The 24,180-nt window shown below is 38.7% G+C and overlaps 1 protein-coding gene across 11 annotated transcripts in view; it reads left to right on the forward strand.

Annotated features, from left to right (window-relative positions):
• LDB3 (LIM domain binding 3) overlaps positions 1-24,180 on the forward strand; it is a 116,393-nt gene that overhangs the window by 33,054 nt on the left and 59,159 nt on the right. For 6 of the 11 annotated variants that reach the window (XM_038141087.1, XM_038141086.1, XM_038141088.1 and 3 more), the window contains exons 3-5: positions 4,533-4,684; positions 17,022-17,097; positions 23,514-23,920. In XM_038141087.1, the coding sequence (XP_037997015.1) occupies positions 4,533-4,684; positions 17,022-17,097; positions 23,514-23,920 (635 nt within the window). The remainder of the gene's footprint in view (positions 1-4,532; positions 4,685-17,021; positions 17,098-23,513; positions 23,921-24,180) is intronic. The other 5 variants (XM_038141094.1, XM_038141097.1, XM_038141089.1 and 2 more) reach the window with 1 other exon arrangement.

The raw sequence follows: 24,180 nt of genomic DNA on the forward strand, positions 1-24,180 counted from the left end.
ATTTTTGTCTGCCTTGTAAATTAGGAGTTCCTCGGGAGTAGGAAAACTGTGTCCACCCATCTGTTTGTACAAGCATTCTCATTAGTTTTTGACCACCCATCCACTCAAATGCTGCCTGATCCCTATCTCTTCCCTTTGGAGTGGAGTTGAGGGGGCTTGGCTGGCAGCATGTGCAGTTCTCAAGGTGGTGCAGCAGCTGCTCTTTGTACACTGCCTCCCAGAGCTCCTGCTAAGTAGTATTTACTGTGAACCTAGTGCAGATAAGTTTTTTTAGGGCACAGCTGTCACTGTGGTACTAGATTTTCACCTGGTGTACCCATCCGCTCACAACACAGTGTAGTAAGAATTCTCTGTGGTGTGCTGGAAGGAACATGTGATGCTTCCAGCCTGCCAACTTGCTTTAAGCTGGGGATGTTGGAAGTCAGATGTCTGTCTTGTAGGAAATTTGTGAGGGCTGAAAATTCACATCTCTGAAGCAGCACGTATTCCTCTGCTTTTCTGAGAGCAGTGAGATGTTTGGTTTTTCCAAGATAAAATCTGTGCTTGGGCTTGAGGCACTAAAGAACTCTAGTAAAATTAGATCTGTTGATGTTACCCTGGATTGGATTTTGTAAATCAATTGACAGAAATAGCTGTACCCTGAAACTCTGATGAATGTCTCACTGTAGCATTAAATAAAAGCATTTGCAGCACCTAGCAACTGAGAGCTACGTTATAATCCAGAGCAAGTGAGTTAAGGCCATTACAAAGGTTTTCTATAATCATTCTCTCTAGAACTTGCCCAGAGATTTCCTTTAGGAAAAAAAGAGTGAAGTAGGCAAATTGAAAAATGCATATTTATCCTTGACAGTAGTATATTTCTCTAAATTTGTTACTTCTGTTAATAGAAGAGAGGCTGAGATAAGAGCAAAGTAGAATTTGCTGTGTAGACAGATTTGGATTTCCAGTCTAAATCTAGGGTTTAACTAGTGTTCGTCCTTCAAAAATATTTTCAAAAAATATTTTTAAATAGAAAATAATTACTCAAGATTTTAGAAAGACACAGTGAGCTCTTCTCTGTTTGTGGTTTATATTTAGTAAATCTTTTAGTAGATCAGAGATGAATTTTCAAAGGAAAATACCAACAGATAAAAGATAAACTCTTTGCATTCCATTCCTTTCAGCTGGATCTTTAGAAATGGGAACAAGATAGTCTTGAATGTGCCTTGACACTTCAGATCTGTGTGTCCTGTATCTCCATCTGCACACTGGTATTTTGTTCACAACAATTACTGACTGCTCTTGATGTCTGCTGGAAATGCATGCTGCGCCTTCACTAGGAGCACTCACAGAGATGTCTCCCAGGTTCTAACTAAAATACATGTAATTTTGTACTTTGATTTTCATATTTCATACAGATTATGCATCCAGTCTTTAATAATGCCTTCTATATAAAATTTTAAGAACCAAATAACTCAGAGTGCTTTTAACCCATGGGAAGACCATGAGAAGAAGTAATTAATTCCTGATACCTACTACTTGTCTGAATTGCAGATACAGTAAATTAGATCTATCTTTTATACTTGTGAGGCTTGCTGTCTGTGAAGTAAGGATAAGCTGATTTTTAGAGGTAAAGTAACATCAGTGAAGTGCTGTCCCCTGAAATGGGAATTGAAAAAATACAATTGTATGAAAGAATCCCACACAGAATTTGCTACTCTTTTACTTAGTTGAAGAAGTTGAAGCCCTTTCATTTCCTTTTTAAGTAGCCACTGGCTGAGCCATGACTGAGACTGTTTCCTTCTCTTTCACAGTATGGTGCTCCTGGAGCTCCTTGCCTCAGAAGCAGTGTTGCAAAATTAGAAAGTCACGTAAACCACAAATTCAGAGTTACTGAGGACTATTTTTTTGAGAGATTCTTGTGATGAATGTTTTATAATTTAGGTCGTATTTTCTAAAATATTAGGCATAAAATATCCCATTAGAAGAAGTGAAATTAGGTCACTCATTACAGCCATCGCCTCCCTCTAAATTGACTCTAATTCTAGGAGGGTTGTAGTTGCTGTGTCATTATTTTAAGGTATAGCATTTCCCTGTGGGGCTACTAAAAGCAGAAGTCAGAGCAAGTGAGAGGGAAGCCAGTGTATTAGAGCTGTGTTCAACTAGCCCCAGATCTAGAGTGTTATCCTGTCTCTGGAAGCTCTGCTTCCCTGGGTTTATTTTGTTTTAGGCATCACTGAGGAGTGGAAGGAGAGATAGAGGTGTTGAGTAAGAATACCCAAATTAGGGCAGACGTTTAACTTTCAGGAACTGGGTTATGTTCAAAAACCAGTCTTTGTTGACAAGAAAAATGATGGGGGTGGGGGGGGAGTGTCTCAGAATTTGGAACCAGCATCACACAGTTAATATTCTGTGGCAAGAACTTGTATGTTTCATGAGGAAGTTAAAAGTGGTGTCTTAGAAAAGTGATGTGTAAAGATTATTTATTTAAAAAAGGATAATTTGAAAAAGACAGAACCGTCCTACTAGATGAATTCAAGTCTTACTGGCTGATTTGTCTGAGTTTGGCTTTAGTTTGCTTTTTGCTCTTTCTTTACCTTTTATTCTATTGCAGATTCTATTTCTCAACATATTTGTGGGACTAAGCAGGAAAGCATCTTTGAGTTACTATACATGTGGGTGTGCAAATAATCCATATTCTTTAAGGGCTTCTGAATTCTGTCTACTTGGCACAATGCAAGTCAATAAAATGCATAGAAGCTAATGTTTGCATAACAGGTTAGAAAAGCTATGCTTGTAACACAAATATTTTGGTTTTTATTTTGGTTTTTTTGGGTTTTTTTGTTTTGGGTTTTTTTTTGAGGGTGCATTAGACTGCAGAATAGAAGTCAATCTTTGAAACTGCCACGAAATATTTCCCCCATCCCTTGATTCCTTAACACCAGGAAAATACGTTGGGGAATAGTACTGCCATTATCAGTCAACTCTACTTGCATGAGAACATTGTATTTGTGGCTGTCCTTCACTCAGAAAACACAGAACTCTTTGCTTTTATCTCAAATGAAAAGGTATTAAAACTTATGTCTTTCAGTCCAATCAGTTCTGGGAATTACTTACAGTGCCTAATTCCAAAGTAATCTTTACTTTTAAATAGTCTGAGTATCCAGGGTGCTGTGTGTTCAAGCACTCTGACCCTAGAACTAGTGTGCTAGTAAAATGACACCTCCCATTGTCACACTACTGTCAATTGGACTTCTGGCCTCAATAGCACCTTTAACAGTGTATTAAGAAAGGGCTTTTTCCTTTTTTTGCTTGTTCATCTTTGCCAGTAAAACACATGAGCTAACAGTCTAGGGAATTGTTTTCAAAGCAGGTTTTTTTTTTTTTTTCTAGTATGTATATATTTATAAATTACTAGAAATTTGACTTCATGGTTTCAGCCTGGCAGAATTCACAAGGGACTTTTGGCTCATAATCAAGTACATCTTTATTTTATGTTCACTGTACTGAAGGAACAGAATTTTTGAATGCGGCCTTTGTTGTAGTACTTTAGATTATCCTTGGGATTTTTAGTGAGGAATGGAAGGAAGTGAGTTTCTAAGAAAAAGTACCTATAGCTTATATCCATGCTCTTTCTGTACTGGGTGCTGAAAGCAGAGGACAACTCTGATGTGCTCATTAAAATTTGTCTGGCTGATGGTATGTGAAGGCTTTTCTGGTTTAGTGCTGTACTGGTGTTATTCATACAGAAGCTGAGAGGGCTGTGTAAAATTGAAATCAGGGTGCTGTCCATTCAGAGAAGGTGCAGTTCACAAGCTGACTGGAGCCAACAAAATGTGTTGCTGCAGTGAACAAACAGAACTTCTGGACTGCTGTGTCAGTTGTTGGGTTTGTGGTTGCAGCCCTGTGGTTTCTTATTTCTGAGAGTGCTGATCTTTGGAGTGTGAGGTCGAACAGTTGGTGAGATGGGTACATAGTAATTTGTGTTGGTAATGGAGCTGCAGTTGTATATGGGTACAGTTAAGTAGAATAATTTCCTCTAAAGCCTGCTATTAAAGAAACAAAGTGTGCCAAGGCCACTCACATGCATTCATTTTTCGTCCCCTCAATAAAATGAATTAATTTGGGGAAAATGGCTTTTAGGAGGAAAAATACAATAAAATCTTGCAGTGGATAGTGGTTCATTCATTTTCTGCTTCTGAGTAATATCTCTATATACTGCTGCTGTATAGAGATAATTATCCCCTTGAGATAGTGATGATAGGTGGTAAGGGAACACTACATTTGGCGTAACCTCTCAAAATGGAAGTAACAACAAGTAGATGGTGTCCTGGACCTTTGCAGAAGTATATTTGAATTAACTTCAAGTTGTTTAATTCCCAAAAATTTTGATTTTTCACCCATACAATAATGGATACAACTATTGTTGTATCTATTAGTGTATTTTTTGCTGTATCTATTCTGTACTATAATTCAGGGCAAGTTCTTCAACTGTTCTGGATACAGGATGACTTGTCATGATAAGACTTTTTCTTTTGTCTTTTTCCACACAGATCACCCCTGGCAGCAAGGCAGCACAGTCACAGATGAACCAGGGGGACCTTGTTGTGGCCATTGATGGAGTCAACACTGACAGCATGACCCACCTGGAGGCCCAGAACAAGATCAAATCAGCCAGCCACAACCTGAGCCTCACTCTGCAGAAGTATGTTGGAATATCTTAAACTTGTTGTGTTCCTAAGGACAACCTATGAAACTTATGACTGAAGGTTGCAAGTGTTTTATCCCTGTCTGTTAGATTTATTTGAAGTGCTCATGTCAGAGATATGAGATGAGAAGCCAAAATTTGCTCTGATTCTTGTAGAAGTCAGCATGGATTCCTACAGAAATGGAATGGTTACGTTGAGTGTGTGGGATTTAGCCTATTGAATACAGGTGTAATCTCACATGCATTCAAGCTTCTGTTAAATGAATCCAACAGTGATGTTTCTTTTGGTTATTCTCATGTGGGCAACCCAATTTAGTTTGGCTAATTTATGAACAACTGTTCTAGAGACAACGAACAGAACAAGTATTACAAGTGCATGGGAGGAACTTGTGCAATTATGCAATTATGAGAATTTGTGCTAATGGTCTGGCCCCTGTGAGTTTGAAAGTCTGCTCTGTATCTGACTGAATAAGAAAGATGTAGCCCAAGTGTGGGAAAGAGAGGGAGTCGAGCATGAATAGGGCAGGTTTTATCATAGAGATGTGATAAAAGTTACCATTTGCTTGCTATTAAGAAAGCAGTTAATAAGTCTTTTAACTTCTGCTGGTTAATGTTGATTCCAAGGAAACTTGTTCTCAAGTTAGATAACCTTGCACAGAGGATTTCTGTAATAAATGCATTAATATTTAAAGCTCCATAATTATAGAAAGAGAAGTAGCTGCTAATTTTATTGCACTGTGAAGAAGATCATTTTTGTGCAGGGCAGGCAAAGACAAGTACAGAAAGCAGACTGTAATGTGGAAGTACAATTTCTGAGAATATCCCAAAAAACCTCATATATGAATGTGCAGTAGAGATAATCAGTATCAGGAACAGAATAATAGCTAAAGAATAAGGAGTTTAGATGAAGTTTCCAAGACAGGACAGGGTACTATAAAGCAAAATATGTGGCTGATTTTCCCCCATGGCTTTAATTTTGTCTTTGAGTGTTCCAGATAGAGTAGAAAATCACTACCTTGATGCGTGTAGTTGCATTCTCATCCTATCACCCACTCCAGCTTCTTTTTTTCTTCACTCTGAGTTAGTGTTATTACAAATATATGTATAATGTCTTTATTTGGCAAAGATTTATTGTTCTGAATACTTCTTAATTGAGAGTTAAGAAAAATCCTTTCTGATTGTTAGAATGACTGTCTGCTTTTCTGTTGAACCTTTATGTTTTTGCATTTAGAGAAAACATTTCTTATTGTGCTTTGAATTGTTCCATATTTAGTATTAATCTTCCTGGATATGGAACCTGAAAAATTCTCCGGTGTCTGCCTCTATGGCCTAGCATAAATGGTTTAAAACTAGAAACCAACAACTCTTCTTACTCACAGAGGAAGAATTTCCAAATTCATGACTAACAAATCCTGACTATCCTAATACATATCACAGAGACAAGTCACTTAAAACAGTAATTTTGATCAAGTATTGCCGGGGATATTTCATTTGAGTAATCATTATGCTTTTTTATTTGCTGACCTCTAAAGTACAGCACCAGCAATTCTAGTGGCCACATCATTTAAAAAAAAAAAAAAAAAAAAAAAAAAAAACCAAACTTGTGGAAGTACCATTATTAATTGCTTTCATCTCTATTTATTGTTTCTTCTGTTTTTTTAAGGCTTTCCCTGTCTCTCGGTTCCAAAGCAATAATATATAATTCAGATACTCAGGTTGTATGGGTAAAGAACAATCAAAGAAAGCAGTAATGGAGTATTCTATCCCAGAGACTGAAATATGCTTGCATAGATAATAGATGTAGATAAACTATGATCCATTTTGAAAAGAAGGTAAATGGCATGAAGTAAAATGAAATACTAGCAGACATAAATAGATGATAAAACAGCTTTTTATCAAATGAAAATTTTCTCACATGATGTTTTTGCTCTGAACTTAGACAGTTAAAGACTCTTCTCTTCAGCTACTTCTTGATGTGAGCTATTAGTTTGTCTTGGTGACCTGTTCAGCCTTATTGGGAAAACCCAATAAAAAAGACTGAAAAGTAATTTTTTTTTAAATAATTAATTTTCTTAGATGACATGAGGCTATTAAAAAAAAAAAGTTGCGCTCAGAGGCATTAAGCTGGTTTTGCTTTGCACAATTCAGTACTTATAGAAGCTAAATTCTAGCAGCAAGCAATATTGACCAACTGAGGTACACATAGAACCCTGTTAAGGATCCAATGTCTCAAACAAAAGGCATCTCCACTATATTCAGGAAGTTATATTAATCTTGCCTTAAAAATATTTTTTCCCTTGACACAAATGTGTTCATTTACCCAAGGACAAAAAGATTGTCAGTTTAGATATCTGCCCAAAATGTACTATGCAATATACTTTTTTCAGCAAAGAATTTTACACATATTGGGTTGGTGAAAAGAATAACATGAAAAGAAGGTAGCAGTGGAAAGGGATAGTAACTTTCAACCAAATAAGAACAAGACAGAAGAGAGGCAGAATCTCCTGGGACATGGTTACTAGGAAAATGACTGTGCTAAGAGATCACTTTGACTTTTTTTAGACATGGCTTGCAGCAATGAAACTGGAGCAGTGCTCTAGTACTATGGAAAAACAGCCCTAGTTGCCATAAAGAGCACAGAGATGAAAGTGCTCACTTATCCTATTTGTCAAGTTTGGAAATGCTGGAAATCCTTTCCAATGGAAAAGGCACATATGTGCATTAGGATATTGACTGTTGTGATAGGAAAACTTAAGCTCTAAATTGTGGTGATATTGGACATGTATGTGAAGTAGTCACATGGCTCTACAGAATATGAATCAAGGTCATGGAATGCCTTACCAGGCAATCTGTGGCTTGATGTCGCTGTTGCAGCACTGGAAGTGGAACAGATCTTGCTTGTTTTATCTGTAAGGCCATGGAAGAAGCAGTGGAATGTGAAATCTTGATGAAAATGCTCTAAGATAGAAAGCTTTTTTTTTTTTTCTAATGGTTCTTGGCTCTCAAGAGCGATGGCCTTTCCCTTTATCGGTCGTGGCCATGAAGGTTTCATGAGCATTGTTTATAACCTGACAGTTAAGACAGTGTTTGCTGCTTCTCACTTTTATTACAACACTTTGTTCCCTGTGGGCTTTTATCAGGGTGGGGAACTGCTTATTGTTTTAATTTGGCTGTCAAAAAAAGCTGTACATGGTGTCAGCATTTGTGCAGGACATCCAGCTGCAAGGCATCAATCATAGGAAAAAGGGAAGTGTTAGGAGCCCCTATTCATACTTGCCTGCCTAAACAATGGGCTTCTGTGATTTCCTTTATGAACTTCATTTTAATTCAAGTAGCACCTGCACTGTTCAAGGCACCCTAACACGGACCTTCAGTGCTGTTCAGTACTGGCCTGAGTGGAGCTCTCCATGTTTCAGCCATGGCTTCGGGAATTTGTGGATGTCAAGTGTTGTCTGGCAACTGTTTTCCCTAAACTCCCTCTTTAATTTGTTCTTATCACCTCAACCATGCTATGTTTTCACATAAACCCACAAAATTAGACTGGAAGTCTCACCAGCTAAGCCAGAAGTTTGATCAGGCAGCCAGAACTTGTTAGTGCCTTGAGCTGCATTGCCTGGCTGCAGGCTTCTCTACAGCCTGCAGTGTGCCTCCCTTTGCTGCTTCTGGGAATCAAAAAGATGCAGACAGGCAAGTGCTGGGAAGTTGAAGTATTTGGACCTTGCCTGGAGAAAGGGACCTGTGATGTGGCAATGTCTGGGACCCTCCAGACTAGCACTGCTTCGTTAAGTTTAGAAGACAAAGCACATCTAAGAAGTGAATTCTTTTTTGCTGAAGAAAAGAGCAGGAGTGAGAGGAGAAGGAAAGAAGTGTCTTTGGCACTGTGCATTATTACTCAGCAGAACTCCCATGAGGCACTCAGGGAAACCAGGCTGATATTCTAAAGTGTTACATACCGCTATAAATACAGCTTATTCCTTAGAAACCTGCATTGCTCTAGGCGTACTGAGGGGGGATTGGTGCTAGTTCTGCTGGACTGTGCTATGGAAGGCTATGCTCATACTCTGTAATAGCCTGGGTTGGGGTGGAAAAAAGACTTTGCTTTGCTTTTAGTCTTTTTGTGACCTCCTGGAGTTCAGTTCTCAGTCATTTTTCAGTATCAATTTCTAATCAGTTACTTGAGCTACACAGCTGCCCTCAGGCATTTTAATTCTAGGCTAGTCAAAGTTCATCTTTAATTGTGTGTCTGTCCCACAGATATTAGGCCATAAACATCAGATCAGGCAGTATCCAGTTCACAGTGAAAAACAAAATGCATGCAAAGTCTATTTTTATTTCATACAAATGGGTTTCTTTCTTAAATGCACAGTAAATACAAAAAGAGAGCAGCATTATTTGTCAACATGTTTCACTGGAGCATCCACAACATAACTCAAGTAATCTGATCGGCCTCCTTGGAAAGGATTCACCAAATGTACTGGCTTAGTTTTGGAAAGTGCTGTAACATGAGCGTGCCTCATTCTGCTGGCACAAACATTCCTGTGTCACTCTAAGGCTCCGCTCTGGCGTCACTCTGTGCTGCTGGAGAGGAGCAGGGGAGGTGGAGACTTCTGTGCGGGGTGCACATTGACAAAACTTCCCCCTCCCAGGGCATGCCAGTGGTGCTACCCTTTGCTTCCAGACAGTCACAATTGGCTGTCTTTTGCTGGAAAATCATGAGCTAAATAATTCTTTTCTCAACTGAAAGGGAAAGTGTCAGAGGCGAGGCTATGAGAGACTTATGGTAAATATTTAATAGCTTTCTTTTTTTGTGCAGCACCAAAAGATGGCTGATCCTGCAGTATTTATTTCAGGCCTACTATAAATAAAGCATGTGGTGACAGCAAACTGCAAGCAAGGGGAACTCAGTGGTTATTGTAAACTGCTTTCTTTTGTCTGATGCTGGGTGTAGTAACCAATTCTGTGCATGTTTTAGGTCTGCTGATGGGCACATTTAAATCAGAACCAGAATAGGGCTGTATTTATGCTCAGAAGAATTAAAAGATGGTATTGGTTCCAGTTCAGGGTAAATTGGAGCTATATATACAATATTGATGAAAGCATGGTCTGAACTAGTTGGACTATTCAAAATATTAAGCAGATTAGTAGAAAAAAAGAACACTAATGGTGGATATGACATGCCATACTAGTTAGCTTATTTTGTTTGCACCTGTGATGTAGAACTTCTAAGTTGTCTACCACCAATAGCCAAGGTTTTTTTCCTTCCTTCTGGTGGCTCTGTATGCTTAAAGCATTGAAAAAGCTACATCCCACTACTGGGTCAAGGAAGCTTCACTGTATTACTGAGAGAGCTGGTCCTCCCTCAATCTGTGTGAAACAGGTGTGCCCAGTTGTCTCCGTATGCAGGTATGAGAGGACAGCAGGATTTGTTTACAGATGTCAGGCTATCATTTGGATAGGACTGTGAGCTACTCTCTCTGAGTAGTAACATTTAGTGCTGCTATTTCCATGGAAAATGAAATAAAGTATCAATGTCAGTCACTGGAATAAATACAAATATATTCCTTACATGAGCAGTTTAATTTAGTGGATTGCTATTTACACTCACTGCATAAAGTGTCCTTGTTAGTTTTAGAAGAGAGCCTGGAAACTGTGGATATATGCCAAGGCTTTAAAGGGCAGTGAAGTTTTCATTGCAGCAAGATTCTGCTTAGGGATTAGAACTGTTCTCAGAGTGCACATCTTTTTTTTTTTGCCTCCTAATACCAGCTTAGAGGCGAGTTTAAAATTCATCGTTTTATGTGAGAAATAGTTTCTGGATTCCCTAAAGATAATCTCCATGTGAATTCCTTCACGTGTTGTATTTCACTCACCATGGAAAGGTCAAGATGGGTACCGTGGGCCCATCTCACTGAAGTCAGTGGGCTGACACAGCTTAGTAAATAAACATGGCAGTAGTATTCTTTCAGACAAACAGTTCCTGCCTGCCTTCTGCAAAGAGGAAGTTAGCCAAAATGTTACAATAGCCAGCAAGGTCACAGTCTGCTCAGGCTGGGACCTTTTTCTGTTAATGCTGATTAGCTTAAGCACAGTCATGGAAAAATGTAAATTACACACTTAAAGCTAATTGGAATGGATGAAAAAGAATTTTTTAGAAGTGTAATGAGGAATTTTTTAATCAGGTAAAACACTGAGGCTTTACTAGATTAAGTCTTGTAAATGTTCTTTGTGCCTATGAGTTTTTTGGTTTTTTTTGAATCCTTTTCACCGTGGTGTTTGCCCATCAACTCCTATAAAAGCTGTCTGCCCTAGTTTTTTGTTTCTCCAACAAACTCCTAATTGTTGGCAACCCATTGTGATAACCACGTCTGTGATAACCAAGGCCTGTTTAGCCTGGCTGTTGGGCAGCTCTTGGTGTCTGTGCTGTCCCTGGCTGGTGGCTGCTGGAGCACATCAGTGCTGAGCACTGGGCACATTTTTTTCTGATGATCTTAAATGAACAAATCTTTTTGTTATTTATATGTTTACCTTCAGTAGGTTTTGGGTTTTTTTTAGCATCTCTCAGTAATTATAGATAATTAATCTAATTATTAAATCATTAATAATAAATAATTATGCCAAACTTTAGCTTCCAAGTGAGCTGCTGTATCTGAAGTTTTTATGCTTTTAAGCCTTGATCCCTCTGATAAATCTGACTGCATTTCAGCCTCTTGTTTTTGATTCTGAACCGACATTGTCTATAACTAGGCAATGCAAATTCTGCAATTAACCAATTTATGTGAGAGTCATGGCTTCCTTTTCATAATCCCCATTTAGGTATTTCTGAATATTTCAAGAGTATTGTGGGTTTGTCTGCACTGGGCCGCACATAAATTTGATATCAATTAATGTATTTCTACAAGAGTGGTAATGGCAATATACATCTACATACAAATTCAACCCATGACAGCATAAACAAGTTTTGTCATGAAATTAAATTTCCTTGGTCGGAATCCACATTTTTTATGGCTTATCCAAGTTTTCAGTAGTGATGTGTAGAGGAAGTTTTTGGAAATGGTTTAAAAACAGAGCAAAGACAGGAAGAATGAGACAGAGAAATTACCTGTCCTTGGAGCTTGCTGTGTATATTGGGTAAGTGCCAAGCATGTGCTCAGCATTCATACTTGGTACCCTGTGGATAGCTGTAACCCTCAGAGCAGAGCTGCAGGGATACTGGATAGCCTCCCTGTTTGCCCATAGAAGCTGCTGGGATGGAGGAATTTTAGGGTCAGTACCAAGTCAATTGAGAGCAGATGGAGGCATTAGCAGCCGGTGGCTCCATTCAGGAGGGAACAAGCTGGAGGGCAGAATGCAGAGCAGTTCAGGAAAGGAGGGATTTTCTACAGCAGGGGAGGAGTTAGGAGGATACAACAGGGACTGTGCAGATGCCAGAGTAGTAGAAAGGGTCAAAGAGATATCAGGAAAACCTTGAAAAAATCTCATCTTTTCACATACTGGCTTCAGTTTGCTTTCTTTCCTCCCTTTCACAAAAATCTCCAAGGCTTCTTCCTTTTCACTTTCTGTTTCCATCCCTTAATATCTGTGGTTGCCTCTGACTCAGATTCCTTCTAAGGGAAAATAGGTATTACGTACTTCCAAACAGCTTTTTTTGTTGGATGACTGCTCCCTTTTGGGCTGATGCCCTCTATGCCAAACAAGCTTTTGTCCTTATGGCACTGTGGGTGTGAACATTAGGTCTGGAAAGTGCAATTTCCCAACTTGCAATCTGAGTACAATGTAATGCAGGGAAATAATTAATCAATCAGTCATCCAACCAAATGCTAATATTTGCATTTGCCATTGATATATAGAGAGCAAAATACTGCTGGTGGAAGTATTTTTCAATTTTATGGCAGGCTCAGATGAAACCCTGAGAGAGGGAAAGTAGGGCTGATCCTAGGCTCAGAGTGAGCACTCTGAAGTACTCACTTCAAAGTACACTTCAAAGTACACTTTGTAGTACTGTGAGATGTTCAGGGCTTTGTCTTTGTGATTCTCATTGCAGTCACTAGGAGTGACAATGAGAAGTCACTAAGAGTGCTTGCTGATGTCCCAAGCAGGGCACTGAAAATTACACCATGGTATCATGGGACTCAAAATTTTCTGTGCAAGACTTAGGAACAAGCAGCAGCTTTTGCTTGGCTGCCTAATTCACTGGTTAGCTGAAAATTTAACTGGCACATTGATATCTTTTGCACTTATGAAATGGATACCTCAAATTGATAACCGTGAGTAATACTTTATCTTTTTACATCTCTCCCTGACATTGCCATCATCATTCCCAGCAAATTTTCAGGAATATTAGTGCATTAAAACATACATATATATATCAGAAGCCCTATTCTACGTTTTGTTTTGCATCCTGCTCTGTGCTTACCTGCTCTGCTCCACTCCAGCCAGAATGCCTCCATTTCAGATAGCTAAAGTATGTAAAATTTCTAACTCTAATTTAATCTGTTTTATTACCTTTCCATGCACTTGATGCCTTTTCATTTTCTAGTAGTTGAAATACTAGGGTACAATTATTAAGATACTCAAAAAGTGGTAAATAAGTGCTCATGTGTCATAAAATGACAAATGAAAAAGCATACTGTAAAAGAGAAATGTTGATTTTAGTTGTCCTGAGAATTACTAGAGATAGACACTGACTGGTGAAGATATGAAATAGAAGAAAAACCCCATGAAGATGAAAAAGAGCTATTGTCTCTTAGATCATGTCACCTCTTTTCAAGTACAATATTTTGCTCCCCTGAGGATGCAATTTAAACTGATAGTGCATCACAGAACTCCTTTGCAGACTTTTCTTAAGCAGGCATTTGACTTAGGCAGCAGTTGCACTCTTCAGTGTAGTTGACTTATAATAAACCTTTGTTGTGAGTATAAAAATACCAGGATTGAAGTCAAGTGCTCTTCAATTAAAGACCTATTTAGGTGGGAACAAGTAGAAATTCTGGCAGTCATTTGAGCAGTGCTATCAAAATTGAACTGCTTTGCAAAACTACATCCATCTTGGTTTTGAACTTCATTAAAAAACAGAACCAGCGCTGAGGGACAGAAGAGGTGTATCTGTGGAAATGAGAAGAGTTTAAAAAAATACCAGAATTATGTATTTGGTCATCATCAGAACTGTTGTAAGTTTTCATTTTGAAATGGGGTTTTTGTTTCCATCTTTAACTTGGAAAATGTAGAAGAAAATGTCTAAAGGTTGAAATCAAATTAAATGCCTAAGAAAAAGAATCTTGATGAAAAATTTCAGCATCAAATCTAAAATGATCGCAATCATCTGTGACATTTGGGCTTTCATCCTTCTCATAGCCCTACTGAGCAGGTACACCCTCAAGTGTTTGGAATAAAATAATTTTGCAATTGGTGGATTAAAATGTAAACCTGGACACATATGTTCACTACAGCACCATCATCATTTGAAAAGCAAACTTCTGTTGCTGCAAGATTAGATCCATCTAGCAAGAGAGGGAGAAAAAAAAAGAATGTTCTAAACTTGCAGATGTTTTGTCCTGGAGGAATAATGACTCTTATGTAAATAATCACTTTATTCTGCAAGTGCATACAATTTCATTCCACAAATTGATTTCACCTCTTCTGCCCTTTTCTTTGGTGCAAGCCTCTGCTAGATCTAGCAAGCCTCATTATTCTCTTTTTAAATATCAAAGCTATAAACATCCAAGTCAGAGCTGTGTGGGAACATCATTTTCAAGTAACAGCTTGAAATCTCCAAGTTGGTGTCACATACAAATCTTGGCTACCACTGTGAATGACAGATGTATTTTATTGCTAACGTGGAAGAAATGCAGCTTTTTAGCATCATCTTCTGTGGGCAGGTAATGAGAGAGGAAAAACTAAACATACTAGAAACATCAGAAGTGATGGAATAGTCTGGTAAATAAATTCTTTTGCTGCAATATAACTGTTTTCCAGTTAAGCATCAAACATGCAGTGTGTGGTTTGTTGCTCAACCTCTGTACGTGGCAAACCTCATTTACAGTGCTGAGCAACTCTGGCACTGAAATTCATCATCAGTGAGCAGAGCAGGGGGACATTTAACATGGTATGCCCAGGGCCACCAGTGTCACCTCACAGAAATAACTGGGTGTACTCAGAAATTACAGCAATGGAAAGAGGAGCAGAATCATCCCCTAAATCTTTGTGTTCATAAACTGTCACTGTCAGTTTTCAGCTACCCTGTGTTATGAGCTGCAGTTGATTTTTTTCTCTTTTTTGCTGTCTTTCATGATACATGTGCATGTCTCATAAATACGATTTATCGATTCTCTTTTTAAGCTAAAATGGTTGGAGGAAGAGTATGGCATTCATTCCTGAGGGAAGATAATTTGCCTGAGGAAAGTTTGTTTTAGGCTGTTAGTGAGTAGCTCTTATTCTTAGAACTTGAAGGTATCTAATTCTCAGATAATTACATCTTGGGAGTATATTGTGATGTATTTCATCTGTGAGTACGAATTACAGTTTTCTAGCCCGTTGTTTCAGGAATACTTTGTCAGTGAATTTCACAGGTTAATTACACATTGTTCAACAAAATGCCAGTTTTCATTGTTTCCTCAGACCGCATTAATTTTCATAGTACCTGCTTGCAAGGTAGGCATTTGTTACACAGCATTGTTTTCAGCTCTCAAAGTAGCAAAATTTCCATACCTTCTAAGTGGAAATCCTACGGTCCCTGTAAGGATTACTCCTTTTTCCTGGGTGGTCTTTTTTTGTACATTCACTACTGCTTATGGAAAAAATGTTAAGTGTGGCAGCTAAAGTTAAACCCAGAGTGAAGCTGGGTATTAATGCAGGGATTGCCACGGGGGAAGAGCCCTGTTCCTGTTGAGCTCAGCTTTCCCTCTCTGATGGATGCGCCTGGTAAGTATTTCAGAGGAAAGTGCAGCACAGCCCTCAGTAAGGAAATAATGAACCTAACACAGAAGGTCTTTTGAGCTGTGCTGTGAAAAATGAAAGTCTGTATACTTACTTATTATAGCCAGTCTACAGCAGCTCTCGGGGTTTTTCTTGTTAAGTATAACTGTTTGATCCTTTCTGATACTCTGCTCTTCTCATAGTCTCAATGATGTCTTGTAACAATGAGTTTCACCTCCGGTTAATCAAGTTCTCTAGAAAAAGATGTTTTCCTTTATCAATTTTATATGTGTTGTCTTTTCAATTTCATTCAATGTCCACAAGAGTAGTTTTATTTCCCTTTTTCTACCATTCATTATTTTCTAAGCCTCTGCAATATTTTCTCTTCTTCATCTCCTGTCTAAAGCAAACAATCCCAAGTGTCTTAGCTGCTTCTACTTGATTGGTAAGCTTTTAAGTATTTTTATTTGATTTTTGTACTTGTCCTAATTTTGAAATGTACTTTCTAAAGATTAGAATTTGAGGCATAAGCCTGATCTCTAGGTTGGAAATGGGATATTACTTGTATAATTCTGATTCTTTTGACTTTTTTTTTTTTTTTCTTTTTAGTTTCCTTCTTTCTGGTGATCCCATATGTACTGGAATGATTTCAGGGGAACTTTCACCACTAGGCAGATTCTCACAACACCTCCCACAACTACTTCTTCACTTACCTGGGCATAGTAGAAGTGCTTCAGATGACATGTGCCACTGTACTTTCTTTGTTATTCCAATGAAAGGGCAAACTGTTTCTTTTCAGAGCATTTTAGTAGGGTTTATTTTGGGCTTTTTAAATGATCAAGGGCATATACTTGTCAAATACAGCTGAAAGACAAGCACCTGGAATGGCTAATTCAGTAGTGTTCTGCTCATTGTGAAACTCAATTGTCTGAAGTGAAGCCCAAGTTTCTTCCTGAAGAGAGGTTGAAGTAGTTGTAGTTGTAGACTTTAAGCTATTAAATAATAATCTTTTGAGGAGTTATCTTCAGGTGCCTCAGCACCAAAGTTTAGCTTCTGCATTTTAAAACACCTCTAAGTCTCTTTTTCCAGAATGCTACCCAAACTTGAATTTATCTAGTTGAATTTATCTGACTTTTCTACGAAAATGCAGTTTGTCACAAATATTGGAAAACAGATGATCTCCCAAGTCGGAGGTTGCTCCATAACTGGTGGATTTTCATCATTCAGAGAAACTTTCTCAAGCTTTTTCTCTCATTTAATAACTTTGTAGGTGAGGATGTAGGACAGAAAAAGTCTAGACTATGCTTAATTTTCAGTCCTGATGTAGCAGCTTTTTGGCTTGGAATTAGAGGTAAAAAGTAGGAGTGCAGATTGCACATATCTTTTATTTTCTCTCTCTCTTTTTTTTTTTTTTAATCCCCAGATCTAAACGCCCAGTGCCAGTTTCAACCACAGCTCCCAGAATTGACTCTCCCAGGGCTGTAATTCCCCATCAGAAGGTAAGTGACATGTTTCTCCTCAGCCAGAGTGATTACCATTTCTGTCTGCTGAGGTGAAGGTAAATATCTGTTACAGGAAATAGCTTCTGCCTGCCCCAAATAATTAAAAGTTTAATGAATGCACAGGCAGCAAAACTGCTGCAAGGCAATGTATTAGTCATCTGTATTTTGCTAATTTCTGATTAGCAGGACCAAAGCATCCAGCTATCCTCTGATGTGATTTGGTCTAAGCAATTCTGAGCAACTGTTTTCATCTTAGCTACAAGAAGCCACTAAAGCTTCTCAAAAATCTACATTTGCTTTTGTAGATTGTTGGGGAGACCCATTAGACTGTGCCTCAATCTATCCAAATCCTGTCTGCAACTGAAATGACACTGATTTGGAAAGAGGACATGAGGGCGTTAGAAAGCTTGCATCATAATAGTGTTCTTATCACAGTATTCAGAAGACCTGAGAATAAAAACTAAAGAGGATAAGTTGATTTAAGGAATAACAGCAAGTGGCAGAGGAAATGAATGGCTTGGTTTCCACTGTCAAAGTACATCATCTTTCATAAAATAAATTCATTTTAGAATAAACACGGACCGTACCTGGCAACTCATCTTCTGTATCTTTGGAGACACTGAGGAGCAGGGGTACCTGAAAGATGGTGCATATATCCCTGGGCTCAGGCTCTGGGCAGAACATTTGTATTGCTGATGCATTTGATTAGATAAATAGACAGGAGCTAAAGTTTCCCTTGCTGCAACTTATCCCTGCTGTCTGTGCCAGTTCCATTCCTAGCATGCATATAAATAAAAAAACACTGAAGATCAAAATACATGGGGAATTAGATGATTTTCTACTGGTTTTGACAGTTCCAACTTCCATAGATCAATTTTAAGTAATTTTTATGTACACTGTGCTTTCCAAATTCAGAGCACAGATGGTAACATCATCCCTGAAACTGCTGCAGATAGGTTCAAAATAGCAGAAGAGAATGCACCTGGGGGGAATAATTTTATTCGATTTTATTTTGTGAAATTTTAAATTAACCTGACTGGCCATTTATTAGTTGAGGCAGAAAATGTTTTTTCAGACTGGATCTTGTAAACTTTTTTGGCAAGGGCAGAGGAAATTAAGAATTTATCTTGCTCAGAATTGTTTCTGTTTATATTATGATTTTATAAAAGTTATTTTGGAGGAACTTATTGCAAGAGTCACCAAACAGTACTGTGAAATTCCTAGAACAAAAGTTATGAATCACTCTTTTGGTTAAACTGGTGTTTGACTGCACCAGCAAAGTAATAGGGACAGGAAGGGGAGGGAGTTCTCACTTTCCCTGAAGACCCCCCCAGAAGGCTGTCAGTGTTCAAGGCAGTGTGTAGATGTGTCTCATCAGACACCAACATGAGATTGACACCTACGTTTGGGGGCTCTATAGCACCTGCACAGGTATGAAAACTTTGTCTCCTTCCTCCATAGGCACATAAAGCTCTAATATATTGGACTTTCATGAGTCTTTTCAGTGCATTTTAGGTGCATTTTTTCCTTGCCAATTGTCAGTTTTAAAATTGCTGCCATAGGTTTTCAAAGCTGTTTACCACAGCAAATATTTTCCTCCTTTAACTATCCACTGTATAGAAAAGTTAACTTTACACACAGCAGGGGTTTCTTGAAGGTCCTAAAAGCCCCCTTGGCATGAAAGCCATAAAGACACTTTACATTTCCTATTCTAGCCCTTCAGAGAGAGATGAGGATCAAAAGACCCAACCCATTTTCAGAAGCTTGCTGTCTTATGTTTGAGAATCCTGTGCAAGGAGGTCAGGAAAGGTTTGTAGGAGCTGCTGGAGGCAGCCTTTTCTGAGCCAGCTGCAGGCAGTGCCAGCCGCTGGAAAAGAGACTTAGTGGAACCTTTCTAGGGAAAGGGTGGCATCCAGGGGAAGGTATGGTGGGAAACAGGTTATTTTGCAGTATTCAGGAAGATCTTAGGTGTAGGGTCTTTCACCCAGGGGAAGAGCTAACATCAGAGTGCTAGACCTTTTGCAGGTCAAGAGGCGTGACACTTGTGTCACTTGTCTATGCTAATAGTAAGTTTTAAGTGAAGAAGAATTCTTCTCTGGGGATTGTTTGGGAGGAAAAAAGGCTCTCAGAGAAGTCTCAAAATCCAGAATAAAGATACTTTACTGACAGAGGCCATGTAATGGTGATTTGGCAGTAAGCTGTGTTACAGTAAATACACTTTAAAACCAAGGTTTCTTTGTTTGTCCCTTTATTATTTCTACTAACAAGTATCACTGTAGAAATGAAGAATTCTGTGACACACAGGCAGAAGTCACCTCCACACCTCTGCTTGACAGTGTTTAGACTGATGGTTTGCATGACATGAATTTGATGGTATTTTTTAAAAATCAGCAAAAGACTGCATTACAAGACAGTCGTGAGAGTGTCATCCTCATAGATCAAGAGAAGCTTTCCTCACCCTTCTCTGGTTAAGGTTAAGGTGTGGCAATGTTAGCTAAACAATCTGCATGTGCAACTTCAGTGTCTAGTTAAAACCATAAATCCTCTTGTATGTTATTGCAGCTTCCACTAATTTTCAAGCATGCACTTCTTTCACCGTTCACTGGGGTTTTTTTTGGTTTTATTTTTGTTTTAGGGAAACAAGCATACTTTTTTCAGAAAGATCAGTCATTCTTTCACAAAGATGATCAGTGCTACAGATTATGCAGGTTCTGCAACCATAAGTATGTAGGGCTATTATTGGAAGTAAGGTTTGATTGCTTTTCAGTTTCACTATATCTGACATAAATCTCAAACTAGAAACAATTTTCATTTAGTTTAGTCAAATACTTTTGATTTAGTGAAGTCTTTTGCACAGGTGGGGCATAGCTGGAAGAAAGGGCATAGTTAATGTTGAAAGCATTCAAATAACAGTAAGAGTAAGCTTGAGTCCAAGGATTTAAACTAAGCCATCAATCAGTCAATGAGTTCCTGCACCTCTTCAGAGGGGACGCAACACAAGTGAAGACTCAGCTCAGTGCAGTTCAAAACATTCAAGCTGGCATTTTAGGACTAAGCATGGCTTTAACATTTCTTCATTTGCATGAAGCTATTGGCAGCCTTGTTAATTCTAATAATATGGCTATGTGTTGTGCTTTCTGAGAAACACTACTGACAGCACTTATTTTGGAGGATCCAGTGAGGATCTTGCCATACTTACAATTTGTTTCCTGCCAAATTTGGGAGCCTATGTGTCTAAGAGAAAATAGATGGAGATGACTGACTTTTTAAGTAGAGTATAGGGTGGAGAACCTGGCTCAGCCAAAAGCAGTTTGATTATGTCTTTGAGCAGTCATTCAGTGCCATGGTGACTCCATTCCCTTTATCCCCTAAAAAATTTCAAGCAGCAGTTGCTTCTTGAGCATGTTGGGTGGTCAAAATCACTGGTATACTTTTAAAATTGTTCTCCCAGAAGTGCAGGAGGTGAGTAATGGCTGTAGGGTCACAGCAATAGATAAATAGAGAATGAATTGTCAAAGGGAGAGGACCTGCAAAACCTGGTATTATATCTCCCAATCTAAATTTATTTCTCACTTCCCTGATACTAAAGAAGGAGCATTTGCCTTTCACAGAAATTGGATTTTTATAAACAAATAATAATATTTCAGAATGGAAATTGAGCTGATTCCTAGCTTCCTTCTATCTCAAAAGGTTTGAGACTCCTCTACATTTATCAGTTTGAAGCTCGTTCCCTGACGTTACACAGTTTTCCTCCCGCAGTAAGGGATTGCTGCACGATCCCGTATCTTTCTGAAGGGAAGCCCATTGCTCAGTGTCAGAGCCTCCTCTCCTGGTCGGCTAGAGGGGTAGCATCAGACTCCGGGAGCTGGAAATGTCAGCCTGCTTTTCCAGCCACTGAAACAGAATGGAATGAAAGATGGGGAACAGGGGAACGTTTGTTATTGTTGGCTGCATTTCATGTGATGGAATGCTGAAAGCTCAGTGCTGCTGCTCAGTATTAGACATTTGCCCTTCACAGTCCAAAATGGGTTCTGAAATTCTGCATTAATCTGATTTTGACACTCAACTGGAGATAGAAAATAATTCTACAATATTCTCCCAGGAATAAACTGAATCAGAGGTTTTTTGGTAGTCACAAAAGGGACGAGCTAAATATGCTGATGATGAGGCAGTTATTTTTTAGAAATACAGCCATTACCTTAGACACTTCTTGTTTCATCCATTTTTTCCCCCACAACACAGGAAAAACAACTACCCTAAAACTATCCAAAATACGAACTCAAGATGGAGATTGCTAACCTGGCATTGCTGGGTTCTTAAAATTCTGATTTGCCAGTATGCTGATATTCCAGCTAGAGATTGTTTAAGGAGCAAAACCAGAACTCCATTTGTGCCAAAAGGGAGCAAAATCATCGGCCATCATTTTTTACAGCTGTCCGATAATTTTCCCTTTGCCTGTTGTTACTGTCCAGTAACACCAAGACTGTGAAAATGCATTAGGGCTAAGCAGTTGGAACTGATACTTTACAATCAGCTCTCCTTGCATGTCCTTTTATTTTGGGGTGTAGGAAGAACCCCACAGTTAACTAAAAGCGACAGAGTTTTCAGGATAACAAATTAATATAACTCCAGCATATCCTTTTTCTTCTCTATTACATCTGTGTTTATTTTTTATTTAATAATTGTTTTGTCCCTCTGTGCTGGCATGTAAAAATAGTTTGCCCAAGTGATTATTTAATTTTTGAACATATTTGTACCTCTTTTTGAACACATTTTTAGAGAGAAGCCCTGTTTTCTGTTTAATGATATCCAGAAGCTTTCAGTGTGCCACTGGAAGGGATTGTTGTTTGCTGTTTTCAGTGGCAGGGTATAATAACCAACGTATGTATTGCAAATGTATTTATTTTAAAAGGCATGGTCAGAAAATGCTTTTAGGATTATCTGTTTCTACAGCCTTGGGCAGCTATTAATGCCAGCTAAAATCTCTTCCTGTTTATCACTAAGAAAAATTATCTTAGTTAATTTCATCTGCCTTACACTTTTGATTCAACATGTTTTGAATGTGTTTAATGTTATGATTATTTATATCCTTAGACCTTTAGGGGTTTTTTCAATAAATTTTAATTAATCAAGGCGTATTGTCTTGATTTTTTTAATGTATGCTCCCTAAATTTATACATGGAATATAGAAAAAATCCAAAAGGGCAATAAAAATATTTTTCTTGTGAACCATAGTATCAAAATTAGTAAATTACATTAATGATAATCAATAATGGCAAAAGTATAGAATTAGAGGCTGAATTATTCTCAGACCTATATTTCATGCAAGGTGTTAAAGATGATGATTGTATTGCCAATGAATGAGGCACAACGTCACCGCAGGCCACCACCTGCTCTTGAACAGGCTATCATTGAGGCCAGATTTTGGGCTCCATTCCTGCTTCAGGCTGATGTCCCCTGCCTGTCCTTGTCCCCTGAGCTGGACTGCAGCAACTAGCCAGCATTACTGGGCCTCTTTACTGTGAGCATTTTTCTTTTTTCATATCACCTATTTTGGTTTCACTAAGGTGCATTTATAGTGAATCATTTATGAAATTCAAGTGTTGGACTGTGTTTTTCCAGTTGAGTTTTTGGTAGATTGTTTTGAATCTGAGCACCAGCACAGACTTCTGTGGGTATAAGTATTGTAGGAGAGATTGCTCTGGCTAAGGCAATACCTGCTGCTGTCCCAGTTAGGAATTTTATCTGGGACAGGGCTGTAGGATCACACACACACCTACATACTCAAGCGGAAATGAAGCAGGAGCAATCAGCATAGGAGCAGCCTCTCTGTGGAGCAGTGCCTGTTCTCGAGTCCTGTTGGTTTCTGCTAACCCTGCTGCATGGCCTGATCAGCATGAGCCGGAGCCCAGGAAAGCAGGGCATAATTTCCATAACCTCAAGTGCACTCATAGACAACATAATGGTGTGGTTTAGAATCATTGTGTCTTTGTAATAATGGCATTGACTTCTATGGTTGTACATGATCTAAAATTATTCTTACCTCAAGACTTTTTTTTTAAGATTTCTTAATTATCCTAGAAATTAATGGACAATGTTGCCTTAATATAAAATTATTGCTGTGAGGTTGACTAGTATCAAATGCTCTGTTAATGTTAAGCTTTATTTGTTGATTTCAACTAAAACCTAGTAAAAAAATGCCTGAGTTGGTTTTGCTTCCCTTATTTTGAAACAATGCATTTCTTTGTTGAAAATCTTCCCTGAAAGTTTGAATGCTTTGGCCCCAATCTATTTATTGCTAGTTTATGACTGTGTTTACAGCATTAATTGCAGATATGTTATTTTTGCATGTGTTCTATGATTGCTCTTTTCTTTTTTTTTTCTTTTCTTGGCCTGCATGTTTGCTACTACAGGAACCTGCTTGGGAAATCAATGGCAACAGAGCAACCTTCAGCCCTCTAACTAACACGGCGACTGGGCCTGTGGGTAGTGTTTTAGCAACCAATGGAACCTTTTCAGGCTACCTCAACCAGCAAGAGATCAGCCTTTCAAATAGCTCTTCCTACCTAAAGACTACCACAGTTAGATCTTCTCAGTCCTCTCAGTCTGTGACTCCTGACATTTCACCTGCCAAGAGCTCATTAGGTTCCAAAGCAAGCCCTGCTTTGGCTGGTGGCAGTAGCCCTGCTCACCAGCTGAGCCCTGCAAGGCAGTATAACAACCCCATTGGCCTTTACTCGGCAGAGACCCTGAGGGAAATGGCTGAGATGCATAAATTGAGTCTCAACCGAAGGGCTTCGGAAGGTGGACTTCCTAGAGGGTAGGTAACATGGTAACATCTTTAATTATTTCAATAAGTAATGAACTTGCTGAGCAGTGAATGTAATGGTGCTTACCCTATTGTGCATTTGTCTAGCAATCATTATTAAAGTCTGGATCAATAATTAAATTTTCCAGTAGCCCCCAAAACATACCCACATTGCCGTTACAGAATAATGGTTGTTGGTATGCGACGTGCAGCATGGATTGGCAGTAGTCAGCAGAGCATGAGGGGGAACACTAGGACTGAAGTAACTGTAG

Source organism: Motacilla alba, chromosome 6 (assembly GCF_015832195.1).
Source record: "Motacilla alba alba isolate MOTALB_02 chromosome 6, Motacilla_alba_V1.0_pri, whole genome shotgun sequence".
Classification (NCBI taxonomy): Eukaryota; Metazoa; Chordata; class Aves; order Passeriformes; family Motacillidae; genus Motacilla; species Motacilla alba.